A 17,531-nucleotide genomic window follows, 5' to 3' on the forward strand; every position below is an offset into this window, starting at 1 on the left:
CTGGCACAGGCCAGCATTCCAATAGATTTTATCCCACTCTCGGTGACATTGCTGTGACCTGGCAGTTTGTAATCTGTGGTGGTGGTGTTCATGGACCCCTTCAGGTTACCACACTCTCACAGTGCACACACTGGCACAGATTGGAGTCCGGAGCTCGTGGTCCTTCCTCTGCTTATGGACCCCGGCTGTGGAAGCTTTTGTAAAGACAAGAAAGTAGCTTATTATAATTATGCACTGTCGTCGCTGTCGCTTTATGTGCACCTCCGTCTAAGAGCTTCTGCACAGGCTGCATCCCTTTCAGTTTCTGTGTGTGTACAGGTTTGTGTGTGTGGACTTTAACCTTCTGGTCTGCCTCTTTTGAAAACTTTCCCCGATACTTATTATGCAGAGCCCTGGTGGTGGAGGGGTTCTGTGTTGGCTGTGACTCACAGAGTTACAGTCTCAGAGACTCACAGGGGCAGGTCCCCCGTGCAACGGGTTACTGTGAGGACAGTGAGTCGTTGACAGTGACAGTGAGTTGACAGTGAGTCCATTTTATAACACACACAAAAGCTGGTGGGTTATTAGGGAAATTTAGCCATATCTTTGTTTTGTTTGTTCAGCTTACGGCACCTTTTAGTATTCTATCAGTTAGGGTTTGGAGTTGCAAGCCACAGAAGCAAATTCCAGCTGTATTATCCAGAACAAATTTAGTGCAGGGTTCAAAGGTAGCGCATTGGGTCAAAAGAAAGTCTAAATAGCTGGGCTTTGGAAATAGAGTAGTAACTAAAGGGTTCTGTGAAATACAGAGAGGCAGCCAGAGTCGAGCTACAGAACTCTCAGATCCAGTTGCTGACATGGCCCCCACCCAGCTCCTGTCACCAAGACAGGACATACATTTCAATGATCTTCCTTCCCTTCTTTGCTCTACTCCACGGGCATCCACAGACCTCGAAGGGAGCATGGGGTTGTCTGAGGACAGGGGGCACGCCCATCCTCTCTTACCAGAGAGAGTGGCAAGTGTGCCTGTAGTATTGTGTCCCTCTCCTTGCTCTCTTATAAAAGTCCGTATTGAATTATTGCCCCCATCGAAAAGTGCTGTTTAAATGTCGGAAAGCCAAATACTCACATATTTTGGTATCAATTGTTCAAGGCACATTTTATCGTGATAGAAAGAAATAATGTTTTAAACCTGTTTCAACCTTCCTGCCATACAGTCAGGAAAAAAAAAATCAATGCCTGAATTTATTTATCATTTCTCAAACTAGTCGTGCAAGTAGATGACATCCTCATAGCAGAGTCACTGCGTGCAACATGGGGCCTGGTCTCACTGTAGAAAGCATTGTTCGTGGTGTGCTCATGAGCGAGTCTTCCCTTTTACTCATGAACTGAATTCTGACTTTGTTCAACGTCTCACCTTCACCTACTCTAGGCAGCCATATCCTGCTAAGGACTGGATTCTGCCTTTTGCAAGATCCAAATGGTACTGCTTAGTGCATCAGAAGCATGTTTTAGCTAGGTTGGTTAAATTATATACTAAATAATCCTAATATGTATAATTCATGACATCATAAAATTCTGATAAAGGAGAAATTTGAGGTATTGGCTGCAGGATCTGAAGCAAAGGTCTCTTGAGTCTTTAACATCTGATGGAAGGAACAATTCTGTCTCTGCCGACTGTGATATCTGAATCTTGTGCTTGGGCCTCAGCTGCTAAGAGCCCAAACTGGAGGAAAGATTCCACTAAGGGGGCTCAGTGAAGTGCTCCGGAGGGAGGGGCTGCACCTCTACTGTAATCTTCCTTTTCTTAGAGGACGGGACACGTTTTTATCACTTTGAAAGTCATCCTGGGGAAAAAATAAAGAAAAGTCATCATAGGGTAAATTTTCGTTTTACTTTCAGCTAAACACATCTAAAGTACGTCATGCATCTTTGGTTTTTATTGAATGGTCCCTCTGTAACCTGAGGGATAGACTACTCATGCAGCTAATCTGCTGCCCTAACACACGGAAAGACTCATTAATAAGAGAGTAAGCATTCCATAACTATTTGCATGTAAACCTTGAAAGATAATAGGCCTTTACTTCCTCAGCTCAACATTTTACTTTCCCTCTGGCCTTTCTTAGTCCCACTGGCTTTTATATATGAAACGTTATGAACTGTACTTCTTGTTAGCCAAAAGTGGAAAACCAAAAATGGTATTATATTCAATCATTCAAAATCTTTTGATATGGAACTGCATATGTATTAATGTAAATTATATATAACAAATAAACACTGAGAAAAATGAGTTTGAGTATTTGAGCGAATCTGGTGTGAATAGTAAGGAGCACTGTTGGTGTGTGAGCTGCTAATCTCAAGGTCAGTTGTTCAAACCCAACAGCCACAGAAGAAAGATGAGCCTGTGCATGCCTGTCCAGATGTGGTTGGGAAAGCCTATACAGAGTTGCTATGAGTCAGAATGAACTCAGTGGCACTGGGTTTGGTTTTCTTGCTTTTATCAGTGTAATAAATCTTTTACTTCATTGCAAATTAGTAATAGAAAAGCATATTGACTAAGGAACCTCAGAAAACACACGCAGATTGAGCATTTATTGCGTACTATATTGGGAACACAGTTTGGTTAAACAGTGATAAGCCAAAACAACCAGGTCCTTACCTTACACAATAGAGCCCTGGTGGTATATTAGATCACTTATTGAACTGCTAAGTGCAAGGTCAATAGTTCAAAAGTACCAGCTGCTCTATATGATTTCTGCTCCTGTAAAGATTTATAACTTTAGACACCCAAAGGGGGCAATTCTACTTTGTGGTATACATCATAATCAATTGGATACCAGTACCATTTTGTTTTTGACCTTATGGCGAGAGGCGCTAGTCCTGCAGTGGGGAAGTGTTCTGTGCTAACCAAAAGCAAAGTAGTTTTAACCAAACATGGCAGATCTCTGTAAAACAAAAGAAGCAAAATTCTAGGAAATGCTACCGGAAGTGTGACTCCCTCCTACAGGACGACCATGCAGTGGAAACAGCTGGATGCCAATGGTTTGGGTGGGATTTACTTAGGGAGTTTTTAGATTATGTGGGCAGTTAAATTAATGAGCAGGCAATTGAAACACAGAGTAATATGTCTTCTGATAGGGTACAAGGTACTTGGCTCAGAATTAGAAAGGAGGCAGAAGTGGGCAAAGATTCTCAGGGAAAATGCATTAAAATTGAGACTTGACTATTAAAGTGAATTTGCACAGTAAAGGAGAAAGGTAAAGTTTGAGTGGAGAACTAGGAAATAGAGAAAATATTGTATTAGGCATCTTCAAATAAAGTAGCTAATCTGAGACTGGGCAACAAGTGCTAAGACGCTTGAGGAAGTACAGCGGGGCTAGTCCATGAGGGAGCTCAAGGTGTAGTGTTTTCTGAGCACACCGTATTGGCTGGCTAGCACAGTGGTGTGTGGTAGGGTTGAAAGAGAGAAGAAGCAGTGGCAGGCGCTGTGTCCAGGTGAGAAGCTGTAATGTGTAGCGTGGCACCTTAGAGGAAGATTCAGGATATCAGAGCAGTAATGTGACGGGAAGGACAGGAAGGCGTGAAAGATGACTCTTTGGTTCACATTCATCATTGGGGAAAAGCCCTCAAGAAGAGACAGTTTGGGGGAGGAGAGTGAGTTTAGCTTTCTTTGAATATGACCCTTAATTATCTTTGGGGAATCTAGTGGATATTGGGCTGTAGACATATGTATGGGGTTTGGATATGGACCAGGGTCTGTGATTTCAAATTTCCTGATATCTTAAATGATTATATTACCTATCCCAATGTTATGTGAATTAAGTGAAGGAATATAAAGCAATTCAGTATTAAGAGAGGCAAATGACATTATAGTTTTTTATGTGAAACATTCCTTAATTATTAGTGATGCTACCCTTTGGTTGGTTACGTAATTCAGTTTCCTATTCAGTAGCCTGAGCTTATTAAGAAGATTATTGTAGCTAATATCACCTCAATCACTATTGGTGGTGTAGTATTTACGTGTGGGACTGTGATCCACATGGCTGGCAGTTCAAACCCACCAGCAGGTACATGGGAGGAAGACAGGGCTATCTACTCCCGCAAACAGTTACAGTTCAGAAACCCTCGGAGGGTCACTATGAGTCAGCATTGACTTGATGGCAGAGAGGTTTGGGTTATATAATATTGAACCTTCCTTTTAACTACATTTTAAAGTAGTTCACTTCACTTTTAACTACTATGCATGTTGGCTTTCCCATAGGTAGATATATCAGAATATGCTTTCGGTTAATCCCTTTTTAACTTGTAATCAGTTTATATTGCTAGATAGGTCTCATAAGTATATTCAACTAATCATCTTCATTATTTTCAACTTCTTTCATTTCTGAAATATCTAGTATAGACAGCCCATCACTGTTCTTACAGTGGATGTCAAAGCATTATACTTTATACATTTATATTGTAATGTCATATCTAATGTTGGATTTTCATATATGTGTCTATATTTATTAATAAATTTCTTATCCAATCATTGTCATATTCATTTACTGGTAGGTTAGAATAGAACTTAAAGTCGTTCGATGTAAACATGCACCAACCATTGGAATTGCTTTGGCTCTGTAATTTTTGGTCCAAGACTTTCACAGCTTCAGTCACAGGGACCTACTCAAATTGCATCTTGTTATTTACATTTTTTTCTCAACGACCTTTTGCCCATCACTGTTCCTCCATTCCCACGAAACCTTCCTGGTCTATACTAAGTGCATTATACAATTCATGGAAATAAAAGAATAAATAGATGATATGGTTTTTAATAGGCATGATCCTCACATTTTCTTTGTAATTCTCCAAAGACTAAGAATATATTTCCATATGTATATCGTTGTTGTATAAGAGAAAGGCTGGGATAACTAAAGAATATGTGTTTGGGGAGGAAAGACAGTTGAAATCTGAAGAATTCCAATGCCATGAATATTGAAGCTGATGGGATTCCAACAAAGACATACCATTTCTATCCTGAATATCCAGCCTGGCATATGAAGACCCCCTTCTTAATCCTGACTGATTGCCATTTCAGCTTGTTAGAAACAAATTGGAGCCTTATACAGAATTGGGAGAGTAAAAAAGACATTGAGCTAATGATCAAAATCAAGCTAAGATCCAACCGATCTCATGGTAGACTGACTGTAGATATTCTGATCCACCCCAAGGGGAAACCTGTATTCCTGCATCGGTCCTTTCCAGATCCGTCGGTGTCCCTTTGCTGCCTCTCTTTTATTATCCCAATACCTCTGCATAAACAGAACTCAACAATAATAGTTCTCATTTAAATAGATGTTTCACATACATTTATAAGTTTCAATGTCCATTGTTTTTCAGTGTATTCAAGAGATTCCCCCAAGATACACACACAAACAAATTAAAAGCAAAATTTCTAATAATTTTAACACCTAATCAGAAAATGATTTAAATCCTAGTCCCAGGGTTCAAATAGAGAGTGCTTCATATAGCTCTCCTACCCAAAGCTAAACTCCAGGTTCAGATTAGTTCTTTGGAGATCTAAATTCGCAGTAAAGTTGTCCAGAGCATCTTGATGATAAATCTGTCATTGCTAAGTCAGTGTGGATGTTGCTTCTCCAGGCGTCTGATTAAGTGGGAGGTGCCATCTGAACATGTGAGTTGCCCACAAAAGCTCAATCTGTCACAGGTGCTACAATTTGTATTTCAGAAAATCTGCTTCTACAACTTTAATTATCTCCAAAGCATCCCACTTTACATAAAGTTCTCAATGGAGGCAGCATTTTTCCCCCAGTTTCAGAACTGGCATGTAAATTAAGCATTTGCCTGTTACCTCCAAGTTCTAGGGCTGAAAGGATCTCAAATGAGACACTTTGCTTAACATCATCTATGTTCTTCTCCTTCTCCCACTTCGACATCGGAAAACTAAGTGCCCAGTCGTCATAACTGAGGACGCATTCACCGCGATGCATCCATGCCTCCCAGAGAGGAGGAAGGCTTAAATTAGAAAGAGAGTGTGTAGGTTTAACTAATAGTTGGGAATTCCTAAATTAAAAAAATATTAGACCAGGATAAAATTTCTTTTTAATAATACTTTTTCATCAAGTCAATGAAAAGCAATGTTTATCTCTGTGATAATAGGCACCTTCGCACTAGAAAGCCTGTGACAACAGTCCTCTTTGGGCAAAGTGATACCTCTTACCTGTTTGACTAACAGAAGGCCATTGGGACTCATTTACACTGGCTACGTAGACAAAAATCAGCCAGTCCCACTTGACCAAATCTTTCTTAGTTAGGCCTTCTGATAAGGGTCACACAAAACCACACATTGCTTTCATTTTATACTCTTCCATGGAATCTGAACTCGAAAGACATCCACCGCAGTAAAGATTTGTTATTGTCAGAGTTGTTCTTATCCCATGAAATATTTTTTTAGATTCCAGTCTAAAATCCTGATGGGCAAGGTTTCCCAAAATATTACACTGGGGAGGTAATTTAATTAAAAAAGCCAAGGTTGACATGATAAATGAAGGGATGTTTTTTGACCCCCCCAAATCTATAAATGATTCAACTCTCAAAAATAATTTTTAAAGATTAAAGTTATTTGATACTTAATTAGAAAATATGCTATGCTTAAGTTTTTTTGAATAGTTTAAAATTTAATTCTTATAAACCTTTATGAGTATTTCTCTTTGTATCAATATAAGCACAGCAAATAGAATTGTTTATTTGATTTGAGAAATGATTATATTAACTGGTAATTGCTTAGCAGTTAAATTGTAATTCAAATCTTATTTTCTTTGTAGGATTATTTAACCATTCATAAGTATGGCAACGCAGCCAGAAATGATCTCTGGAATGCCTTCTCAGAGGTAAAGTATAGGAAGAAAAAGAACCCAAACCATTGGTAACTTTTATTGACGCTGACAGTATGTTTTCATTTTGAGCTTTTATTTCCTTTGTCGCATATTATTTATAAATGTATAGTAATGAGCTATATAAAATGTAATAAAAATACAATGGGATTGAAATGTACTTAATGTTATTGATGCCATTCATACTTTAAAAAGATAATAATTATGGAGTACAATTTTAATATATTTGGGAAGTGAGTCATGCTAAAGTGAGAAATACTGCAAGTTTTTAAGGAAATATGTTTTCTTGTGTGCATGACAAATATTTAAATATACCAACTAGACACACTGGGGATATTTAATGATGCTGCATGTATTTACTTTACCAGTAAAATGTATTTTATTCTCCATTATGTAAAAAAAATTAATGCTAATGAAACTTCCATATATATATGCATGAAGCCTAACTTAAGGTGAGAAAATTAATTTTAGTAACACATTATATTAGCTTCACTGATCTTGAAATGTTTCATATTTAGGTAAATATTAAAGGTAAAAGTGAAAATGATTTAATATAATTATATGTATAATTCATGCTTATAAAGCTCATTTATCCAATTTGGGTTCTAAAGGCTTTGAAGAGGAATGGAAAATATGTAAATATACAAGAAGTCATGGATCAGTGGACGCTCCAGAAGGGCTATCCTGTTATCACCATCTTGGGAAATGCAACAGCCGAAAAGAGGGTAACCATTACCCAGCAACGCTTCATTTATGATATAAGTGCTAAGACCAAAACCTTTGAACATCGAAACAGCAGGTACCACTGACTCTCTTTTAATTTAACATGAATATAGGAACTTTTCTTTTTTCCATTCACCTTTTAATTTTAATATTTTAAGATAATTTTGACAACATAATTCTGAAATATAAGTTAAGACTCTTTTTATTTCTTTATTTCCATATGGTATTTTTGATTCCTTTTACTGCCGATACCTTACATATTTTAACCCCTGATTGATGAGCACACTTATGGTATTTCATTGAAGACTATTTTAAATTATTCTAATCATTTTAAATGTGAGATATGATATTTTACTTTTTGTTATAATATTTTTTAATCATCTTTAAGAAAGTTAAGGTGTGTTGTGAATTGAATGGGATCAATCTAGAAAACCAAATCAAAAGTATTTAGATAATAAATATTATCCTAGTTAACAAAACTCAAAAACTAAATAAATACCTTAAGGTGATCTTAAGTAGAAGTGGCAATATGAAAATATATTCTCTTTCCCTCAAATGTGGTGTTTAAAACTATAGAAAACACACCTGAATTTTGATTTGCTATATATTTAACATTGGGGAACCCATTTAATTACTTAAAATTCAGAATATAAACATTCTATCCAATTTTTCTAGTTTATTTTTACTACTTTGTTTCAGTAAAGACTGAGTCAATGTAAGAAAGTACACTTCAAATCAGGCAGTTTTTAAATTTATATATAGAATGCCCTGGTAAGGGATTGGAGGGGTGAAGGGAGGGCAAGTATAGAGATCAAAAGTAATAAGTAAATAGAAGTGCTCATATTAGTTTACTCATGCTGTGTCCTATCACCTTGGGAAATTAGGATGCTGGACTTCATCATCCATTATTATGTAGGATTGGTGGGGAATATTTTAAACTTATATGAATGGATAGCATCTCCAAGTTAGCTTGATGTGAATAAAAGTGTTAGGGAGATTCATGAACATTTTCTGGTGGCTGATATTGGAACTCCATTTAAGAAAACATGAAGTCTTCACTGTTGTATTGAGATAAATACTGGTACAGCAGCTATACTATACAATACGATACGATACTATAGTATACGATACGATACTATAGGTGTAGGAAGGAGCTGGGCTCCACAGCAGTTAGAATGGAAAGATTGGCCCTGGGTTCTCACCCAGCCATGCTGCCGGGGACAGACTTGCAGGTCTGCTGCCATACAGATGAAAACCCAATTCTGCGCCATCAGGTTGATGGCGACTCCTAGCCCCCCTAAACACAGGGTTGAACTAGCCTGGGAGTTTCTGAGACTGTGGCTGGGGCTGGGAGTAGGACCCCCTTCTTTCTCCAGCGGAAGAGCTGGAGGCTTCAAACTGCTGACTTTGCAGTTTGTTCTACTCTCGTCAAGATGGGGGCACATGGAGGTTAAAGGCTCAAGTAGAGAGAGGCCTTCACCAGGTATGAGGAGTTGCCTTTTGCAATTAAACTCCTCGAGCACGCAGAATAACACTCCTCCCTTCACCCTGTTGGGATCTGCCTGTCACTGCTTCGTCCCCTTCTCTGGGTCCCCACAGCTGTCAAAGGCTGCCCTGATCACCCACCGTCTGGCCCCAGGCGAAACACGCTTCGGCTTGGACCACGAAGTACACAAAAACGACTTGACTGTGGCGAAGCCAGATTGGGGCCATGCCTTTGAGAATGAACAGTCTGACACAGGCCTCCCCGATGCAGAAAAACAGAAAGGACACCCAGATGACAGAACAAATATTGAACAAAAATACTCTGCCAGCCCATAACCTGCATCAGAGGTGTCAGCCAGGAGCCTGGCTCTTCACGGGGGAAAGTCTCTCAGCATGAGTAAGCAGTTTTAGCACAGAGCGCTTAGCTTCTGCTGGCATTATAAAACCACCTGGATGGTTCTGAATCTGAGAAATTGGTATATAAAAATGTTGAGGAAAATTAAAATCCCCTTGGTGGCGTAGTGTTAAAGTGCTCAGCCGCCAGCAAAGATGGCATGTCGAAGCTGCCAGCCACTCCCTGGCAGAAAGGGGGAGCAGTGTGCTCCCATTAAGACAGCAGACCGGGACAACCCTAAGGCAGTTGTACCCCGACCTGTTGGAGGACCATGCGTCAGAATCCATTTAATGGCAAACAGAGCAAAAAAAAATATATACATGACATTCTATTATTTAAAATAATTTTCCTAGTAGGACAGAATCCATCTCTAGATGAGAATTTACTATTCCCCACTTAGATTATTGCTTAATTTATATTAATGTTCAGTTAAATCTTGAAAATCAAGTCTGTGTGCTCCTTGTACAAGCCTTCCGAGGTCTCTAGAAGAGACATTGCTGACGTGCTAAAATAAATGTTTCCCACGGCTCTCGACTTTTCAGCTACTGACTTGGATCGTTCATTGGAGGGGCAACTGGGAACTCACAGACAATATTTGAGATTAAAGGGTTTTATTTAAGGAAGTTTACAGGTTACATACAATCAAGGTGAAAAATATATAGGACATGGTTGTCCTGTCAGGAGAAGTCACCAAGTTCTCTTCCAGGTGATAACAAAGACCCAGCAAGCATGGCACTCCTGTGTAAGGTTCAGCCCAAAGCACTTAGCTCCAGCTCTGTGCATCAGCAAACCCAGTTAAGTGGCCAAAGGCCCCCCACTCTACAGGTCAGCCGTAGGTCCCAAAGCACCCAGCTTTACTGATCATGACTTTCGCTTTGCCATGACTGTTCTGTGGGACAATTATCATTACCTCTTACCTGGAACATTTTAAATGTGTAATGTAATTATTTTTCCATATGTAATAAATGTACATCCTAGCTGTTAAGTAGAGGAAGAATGAATCTTTGCTATTTCTAACAATTGCATATATTTAGTAATGTGTTTAAGTGCATAAAATCCTTGGTAGGACTTTGGTACACAGGAAGTTGTGAATTTTCGTAGTTTGTTTTTCCTTCATTTCATTATAAATTTAATACATTTCACTGTTAACTAATACCACCTGAAGCATGGGGCACCTCCTGGGAGTCTTGGGCGACAGGGCATTCTGTGTGTCCGCACACTCACCCTTTCCTTATGGGCCCCACCTGCAGCAGTCTCCGGAAGGTTTCCCTGTGTGCATCAATGCTTCGTGAATGTTAGTAGCAACTCCTGGGTGTGATTTTTCTCATTCCACTTTTTAAAACGTACCAGTTCTTTTCCATGTTAGTACAATCAGAATTCTTAAGAACTACTGAAGAAAGGGATATATTTTTTGAAAATTTTCTATTGTTACTTAAAATATGATATCCATATGATCAGTTAAACAGAAACAACAAGAACATAATCTAACTACACACATTAATTTTTTCTAATCACTTTTTGAAATATTACATACTACTAGAGTCTTAGACTTATTTAGAGGGTCTTTAGATGTTTTTAGTCGTATATATTGTTTGCTTTTTAATTAATATCTGTTTGGCTTCACAATTTAGATCGTCAATTCAATGTGGAAGATATACACCTATAAAGTCTTGTTCATAAAGTTAGTCTATGTCTTACAGAGAAATTGATTTGGTCTTTCATTTTACTTATACTCCACCCAGTTCCTTTCGGTCTAATTACAGAGAGTAATTAATTGAATGTCTCCAATATCTATTGTTTGCAAGTACACACAAAAAATAAACTTGTGTTTTAAATTGAAAATTAGATCCAGCATTTAGATTAGATCCAGGTACTATTGCCTCTTAACTTATTTTTTCAATTAACCAAAATAGATTAATTATCTTTGGTGAGGGATGCTGTTTAAAAAATAATAAAATAATCTGGCTGTGATGTTCCCACGGTGTGTCCATTGTCATATATTTATCACATGTTTTTCATTGCATGCGTCGAGGCCTCTCTTAAGGAACATAAATTGTTTTGTTCACTAACTTCTATCCAAAGAACCAGGTTAGGCAACAATAAATTGGTTCTTTCATGATGGATTATGTGGAGTCAATTACAGTGTAACAGGGTACCTTCACATGGTTGGCACTCAGAAATGTTTCTCTGATTAAGTTCAGCTTATCATTTAAAATTCAGAATGTCAAGGATGGCCTTTTGACTTTTGACTTTGGGGATAGCAGTTGTTATGACATAATGAATTTTCCTCTTTTCCATCTGACATATTACTCTTGATGAATTCCCATGTATTAATTGTGAGTGTGAGAAATGAACTCTGTGACACGTAAAACAATTATGTGTAGAGGGACCGATTCAGCACTGCTCTTCCCAAATCTCCAGAAAGACGCCCATTTTATGATCAGTCACTCGGCGTCTCCCCTGGTTCTCAGTTCTTCAGTCGCTCTCCAGTTATGAAGCTGACACAGTATAGCTTCTTATATCACAAACAAAATATATGACTTTAATACTCATTGCTCGCTTGTTGTGAAGTCTTGCCAATGACACAATGATAAAAGCAAACTAAAACAACAAGACAGGCCCACGTCAGCAAGTCCATTCTGACTCGTCATGACCCTGCATAGGGTTACTGACCCTGTAAACGTGTACAGTTGCTGATTGCCCCACTTTCCTCCCGTGGGACAGTTGTTAGCTTTGAACTTCCAGCTGTTTAGCAATAGCACAATGATTAGTTGAAGGAATCAGGTTATATTTCAAGAAAATAAAATATAATGCTTGAACGCAATGTAAAATCATCTATCATTAACTGGTTAGCCTTTCAGATTAAATAGATACTTTATGTAAACATATAGGCCTTGATTTTTATTACTATAAAAGGCAAACCTTATCAAATGTTTCTCTTTTATAACTCTGACCCACATTTGAACATTAAGTATCGGTGGTGCTTGGCCAATCCATTTGGAAATTTCATTTAAATCAGCAGGACATTAGGTGTGCCCTGTCGGGTGCATTGTGTTTATATGGATTTTAGGGGGATCTTGTCAGTCTTGTTTTATTCTCTTTGCCTGAATCACCTTATGTGTGCCATATTAACCTTATGGAAATATAATAAAATATCTCTCTGAACAGTTATAAAATAAATAAGGAGAAATTGGTGAAATGTGAATACATAAAATCACTAGTGTTTAATATTAAAACAATAGAAATGAATTATTTTAAGATTCAAATCAATATATACTGTAGTATTTAGCCACTTTTAACTCCTAATGCAAACATGTTGGGTTTTTTTGGCAAAGTATATTATTAGGAGATCTCTTCTACATTGACAGAAAACTTCTGAGTGCACAGTCTTCTTGGTGAGATAGAAACAATGAATTAGAATCTATTTTGATGTCTGAGTGCTTTTTTTATTGTTGTTTTTGGTAGCTTCCCTAAAAAGCATTAATAAAAATCCCTCTGAAGATGCATGTTTTTCAAATGAACACCAATTTGTATTTTTAAAGCTACTCTTCTATTTTGCAGCTACCTGTGGCAGATTCCATTAACCATTGTGGTAGGAAATAGAAGCCATGTGTCTTCAGAAGCAATTATTTGGGTGTCTAACAAATCAGGTAAGATATATATTCTCCCCTGTGGACAATTGGTTTCAGATAATTGTTCAGCAACTTAACCTCTGGTTTCTGGGGTTATAAAAATGTGCATAAAGACAAACTAGAAAGAGAAGATGGAAGAATGATAATCACCTCTACAAGATAAGAAAGCATAAGAGGATCTCTTCGGTATAATTTCTGACTCATCCAATTTCACCCTGCCTATATAATTCTTGTTTATTCGTTCCTTTCATGGTGAAGAGAAAACATTTAAATGCTTTTGTAGATCTCATCGTAGCTGTTTTAAACTGTATAATTTCATAATCACACATTTAATTAAAATGTAAGCAGAACTCCCATTAGAGCAGTGTCTCACAAACTGAAACTGAGGCAACAGTTTTAATCCCATTCCACTGTCTTTGCATTTTCAGACTATCTCTTTTAGAGACCAGAGAAGCAATATCCTTCATGGGATTAGATAATTATAATTATTGGATTTGAAGGGAGAGGATTAGAGTTGTCCTCAAAGTGCACCCTTTGGGGGTCAAACCTCAAGGTGCAGGGAGAAGAGCCAGTTCATTGTCTTTCTACCCACAGACCCAGTGCTATCAAATAGATTCCAACTCCCAGCAGTCCTCGGACACGGGAGCACTGCCCCTTAGGGTGTCCCAGGCTGTACCTGCACGCACAGGACACCGGTGTCCTCTTTCACCCCCAGAGGAGCTGTGAGACTGAACCAGGGACGCTTAGTTAGCAGCTGTTGCTCTTTGACCCCAGCACCACCAGGGCTCCTTATTGTGTGTGTAAATGGCGCCAAACAGGAGAGGGGCCTATTTGCAATCACTCACAGAAGAGTACTTGAGTCCCTTCTAAGTCCTTCATGGACAGCAGGGTCCGCATGAGGGTTCCTTTTGCTCCGCTTCCCAGCGAGTTGGAGAAAAGGCGATGATCATCTTCTATTAACACTTCAGTGGCACTAAGAAGGTCACATTTTTCTACCTTTTTCCCCTTGCTGCTTTCACCAATGCTGTTAGTGTATTTTAATTCTTTATGCTATAAACATCATTTTGAGCATATATCTTTTGTTTTAAGTAAATAAACAAATGTTTGTTTCATTTCATACATGGCACAGTTAAGTACTCAAAATAGATGCATGGCTACATATAGGCAAAATGTACTGAATCCAGAATGTAATCTGACTATCAGAAACATAAACACTTGTAATTCCCAGGGGTGAAGGTTACTCATAATTTCGTGTTAATGTAATTTTAATATGAAACTGCATATTATAAAGAGTTACAATTCCATTCACGTTTATTGTATATAAGACATTCACATGTAATGTGGTGGTACATTGAAATGCTGACTGTAACATTTATTGGTTTCTTCTCCTTTAAAATAACTCATTACAATTTGTTCTTTTAATTGCTTTGAGTTAGCGTTTATTTCGTGATTCTGAATTCACACTTACTATCTTATTTTCCTTTATAATTCTCTTTTATCCCCATGAAGCACCTTTACTTGAATACATAATATGTTATTACATGGTGAATGAAACTAGGGAGTTGTAATTGTCCAACGATTTGAATTATGCCATCCCTCCATACATTTCTTAGAAACATGAGACATAATAATCTTCAGAAATAAACTACGACATATCCCTTTGAAATGTAGAGTGGAAATGAGAAAGTTAAAGAAATGTAGAAGTACTTACTGATTATATATTTGAATCAGCCTAAACACTCAGCTTAGAAGGTGAGGGCTATAGGGAGTCTGTTCTTACTGGAAACCTGCTGGAGAAGGTATTTCCTCTTTATCCTTTACTTTCTCCTTTTTGGGAAGACCATAAGCCTTCCCTTGACCAATACAGGTTGTACTTGAGAGATTGCTTCATCTTGAGTTATTAATCAGGATAATGACAGTCCATTCTTTCAACATGTTTGCCTTAAATATCACCAATGTTAATATGAAGAACTGCTATGAACAACTGCACAGGTATACGCTTTAAAACTCTAGGGGATGCTATTTATGAAGGGGGTATTGTGAGTGGCACATCCCCACCCCACAGTCAGGCACTGCACACATATCAGAGTGTAAGGTGTCCTTTTGTTTCAATCCCAGCAGTGTTCTCTATTTGACACGAACATGGTAACACTTAATACTTAAGGTTGCTCAATACCGTCAAGTGTTTACTCAATAGCAAGTAAGTTTTCCACATGTCACTTGAAGGCCTTATAAGTGCTTTATAAATGCACAAATTGGGGTGACCGATTCCCAGTGAAGCTAAAAATAAAAGTCATCTTTCTAGTTTGCCTTTTTCAGTGTCATTTTACCTATGCACCATCTTCTCTTGAAGTCCTGAACTTCGATGAGGCCTAGTAAAAACCTGACACCACACTATAATTAGGTAAAAAGAAAAGATTGGTTAACCTCAACTTCTTTTATATGTTATCTCCTATTTTATTCAAAACAAACAACTAATGTACATGAAAAGTATCTGCATTAAGCCAGGGAGAAAAACGCATTGGTCAATTGTTATAAACACATGTAAAAAAATGCCAAATTTTAATGACAACAACCAGATCAATGTTTTGTAATTTTTCATGGTCAGTAAAGATTTTATTTCACATATATTCACACAAGGCCATAGTTAATTATAAAGTTTAAATTTGATTATCATCATCATATTTTCTTGAGAGTTAAATTTTTGAAGCCCTTTGGATAAATATATAATTATTTCTAAAGATGACATAAAACGCTACCTAAAGTATTAAGTCAATTTTTAAGTTATTAGAAACAGCCAAAATTTTTTCTCTCTTTCATTTTCACTGAGAAAATACCAACAATCTAGGCATTATAAATGTAATAGCTTGCATATTTACTGGATATTTGCTTACCCAAGAGTGGAAGGCAATACATTCAGTTACATTTTAGGAAAGAACACAGTCAGAATAGAGTAGACACTGGCTCTGAAAGGTCAGTAAACACTAAACTAGTGCTGAAGTGCTCTCACCTTTGCCTTCAGCATTGGCTTACTTGAGACTCAGAAGCCCTTAGAAGCAATATGATTTTAATCCCCATCTTCTAAATGAGTTTATTACAATTTGATGGTAACTTGGATCAAGTCCGTTGGCAAATTAGGTAAAGAGCTAGGTCTAGGGCTGTGATTTTCTTCTGTTATTTTTAATACTTCTCTCATGAGCACACCCTTATTTACCGTGGATAAAATTGTAAAGTTTTGTTAGGCTGTCTGGGCGATCTCTTAGTTATGTAACACTTTGTCATTGGGTGTATGCCAGTGACTCTTAAAGAGCTACAGAACATTATCTCATTTAATTCTCTTACAAGTTTAGGGAGGAAGTCCACCTAAGTTATCACAGAGTTTATTGTGTATTTCCAGTTTTGTTATCCTGGTTGACATTTCTTCTCATCTGCAGCCAGCCAAGTTTGTAAAGAATATATCACCTTCTTCTTTTGGTCCTGGGTGTGTTGGGTGTGTGTGTTGGGTGTGTGTGTTGGGTGTGTGTGTTGGGTGTGTGTTGGGTGTGTGGTGGTGGTAAATGAATGATAAGAACTAAAATATTTTAAAGTATTAACTGCTCTGTGTTTTGATATGGCCTAAGACTTGTGTCATTTTGGGAACATTCCAAATAGAAATTTTAATTATTATTACCGACCCTCAAAATATAGCTTCCATAATTTTTTATGGTTCTCATCATGCACTGTACATCACGAGGCCATGGAAAAAGAACACTTTAAAATTCATTGCTTGCCATTAGTTAATTTGAAGAATATTTTAGGGATATAATTAACTAGAACTGAAAAGGTATTTAAGAATGTATTACTATATCTTGCCAGGGATTATTTCTCTACAGATTTCACTTATACCAGAGACATAAAAATATTCACGAACAGTAATAACCTTCAGGTTTTAGTTATCAGTTTAATAATGGCAAACTTAAAAGCAGGAGATGGCTGCCTTTTATTTCCTTTCCTTCTTTTTTACTGACCAGACTACATAAAAGGGGTAAGAATTGCTTTTATCATTTATACATACATATTATTTTAATTTGAGTATAGATTTAAATTTTTGAATAAAATTGATTTAAAAACAAGAGCCAATTATATCACATGAGATTTATATAAAAGATGAGCATGAAATAACTTTTAAATTATATTTAATAATTATAAATCATGACAATTTGAAACCTGTAAAACTCTAAATTATATGATCAGATATGAGGCTTGAATTTTAAATATTATCACCTATAAAGTGACTACTTAAGGAGTGGGGAGATCCAATTTATTCTGTGAATTCAGACATGATTTTAATATTTTATAAGGAATAGATCATTGTGAACTTACAGATGCATGAAAATAAAGTCAAAGTTGATCAACAGAAACAGTATCCTTAATGTTTCAATTTTA

General features: G+C 37.3%; 1 protein-coding gene across 6 annotated transcripts in view; it reads left to right on the plus strand.

Moving 5' to 3' along the window:
* The window catches only part of LOC142435900 (thyrotropin-releasing hormone-degrading ectoenzyme-like), a 418,631-nt gene that overhangs the window by 265,196 nt on the left and 135,904 nt on the right, over nucleotides 1-17,531 (plus strand). For all 6 annotated transcript variants that reach the window (XM_075539949.1, XM_075539950.1, XM_075539947.1 and 3 more), the window contains 3 exons: nucleotides 6,804-6,869; nucleotides 7,484-7,671; nucleotides 13,036-13,124. In XM_075539949.1, coding sequence (XP_075396064.1) covers nucleotides 6,804-6,869; nucleotides 7,484-7,671; nucleotides 13,036-13,124 — 343 coding nt within the window. The remainder of the gene's footprint in view (nucleotides 1-6,803; nucleotides 6,870-7,483; nucleotides 7,672-13,035; nucleotides 13,125-17,531) is intronic.

Source organism: Tenrec ecaudatus (genome assembly GCF_050624435.1).
Source record: "Tenrec ecaudatus isolate mTenEca1 chromosome 7 unlocalized genomic scaffold, mTenEca1.hap1 SUPER_7_unloc_1, whole genome shotgun sequence".
NCBI lineage: Eukaryota > Metazoa > Chordata > Mammalia > Afrosoricida > Tenrecidae > Tenrec > Tenrec ecaudatus.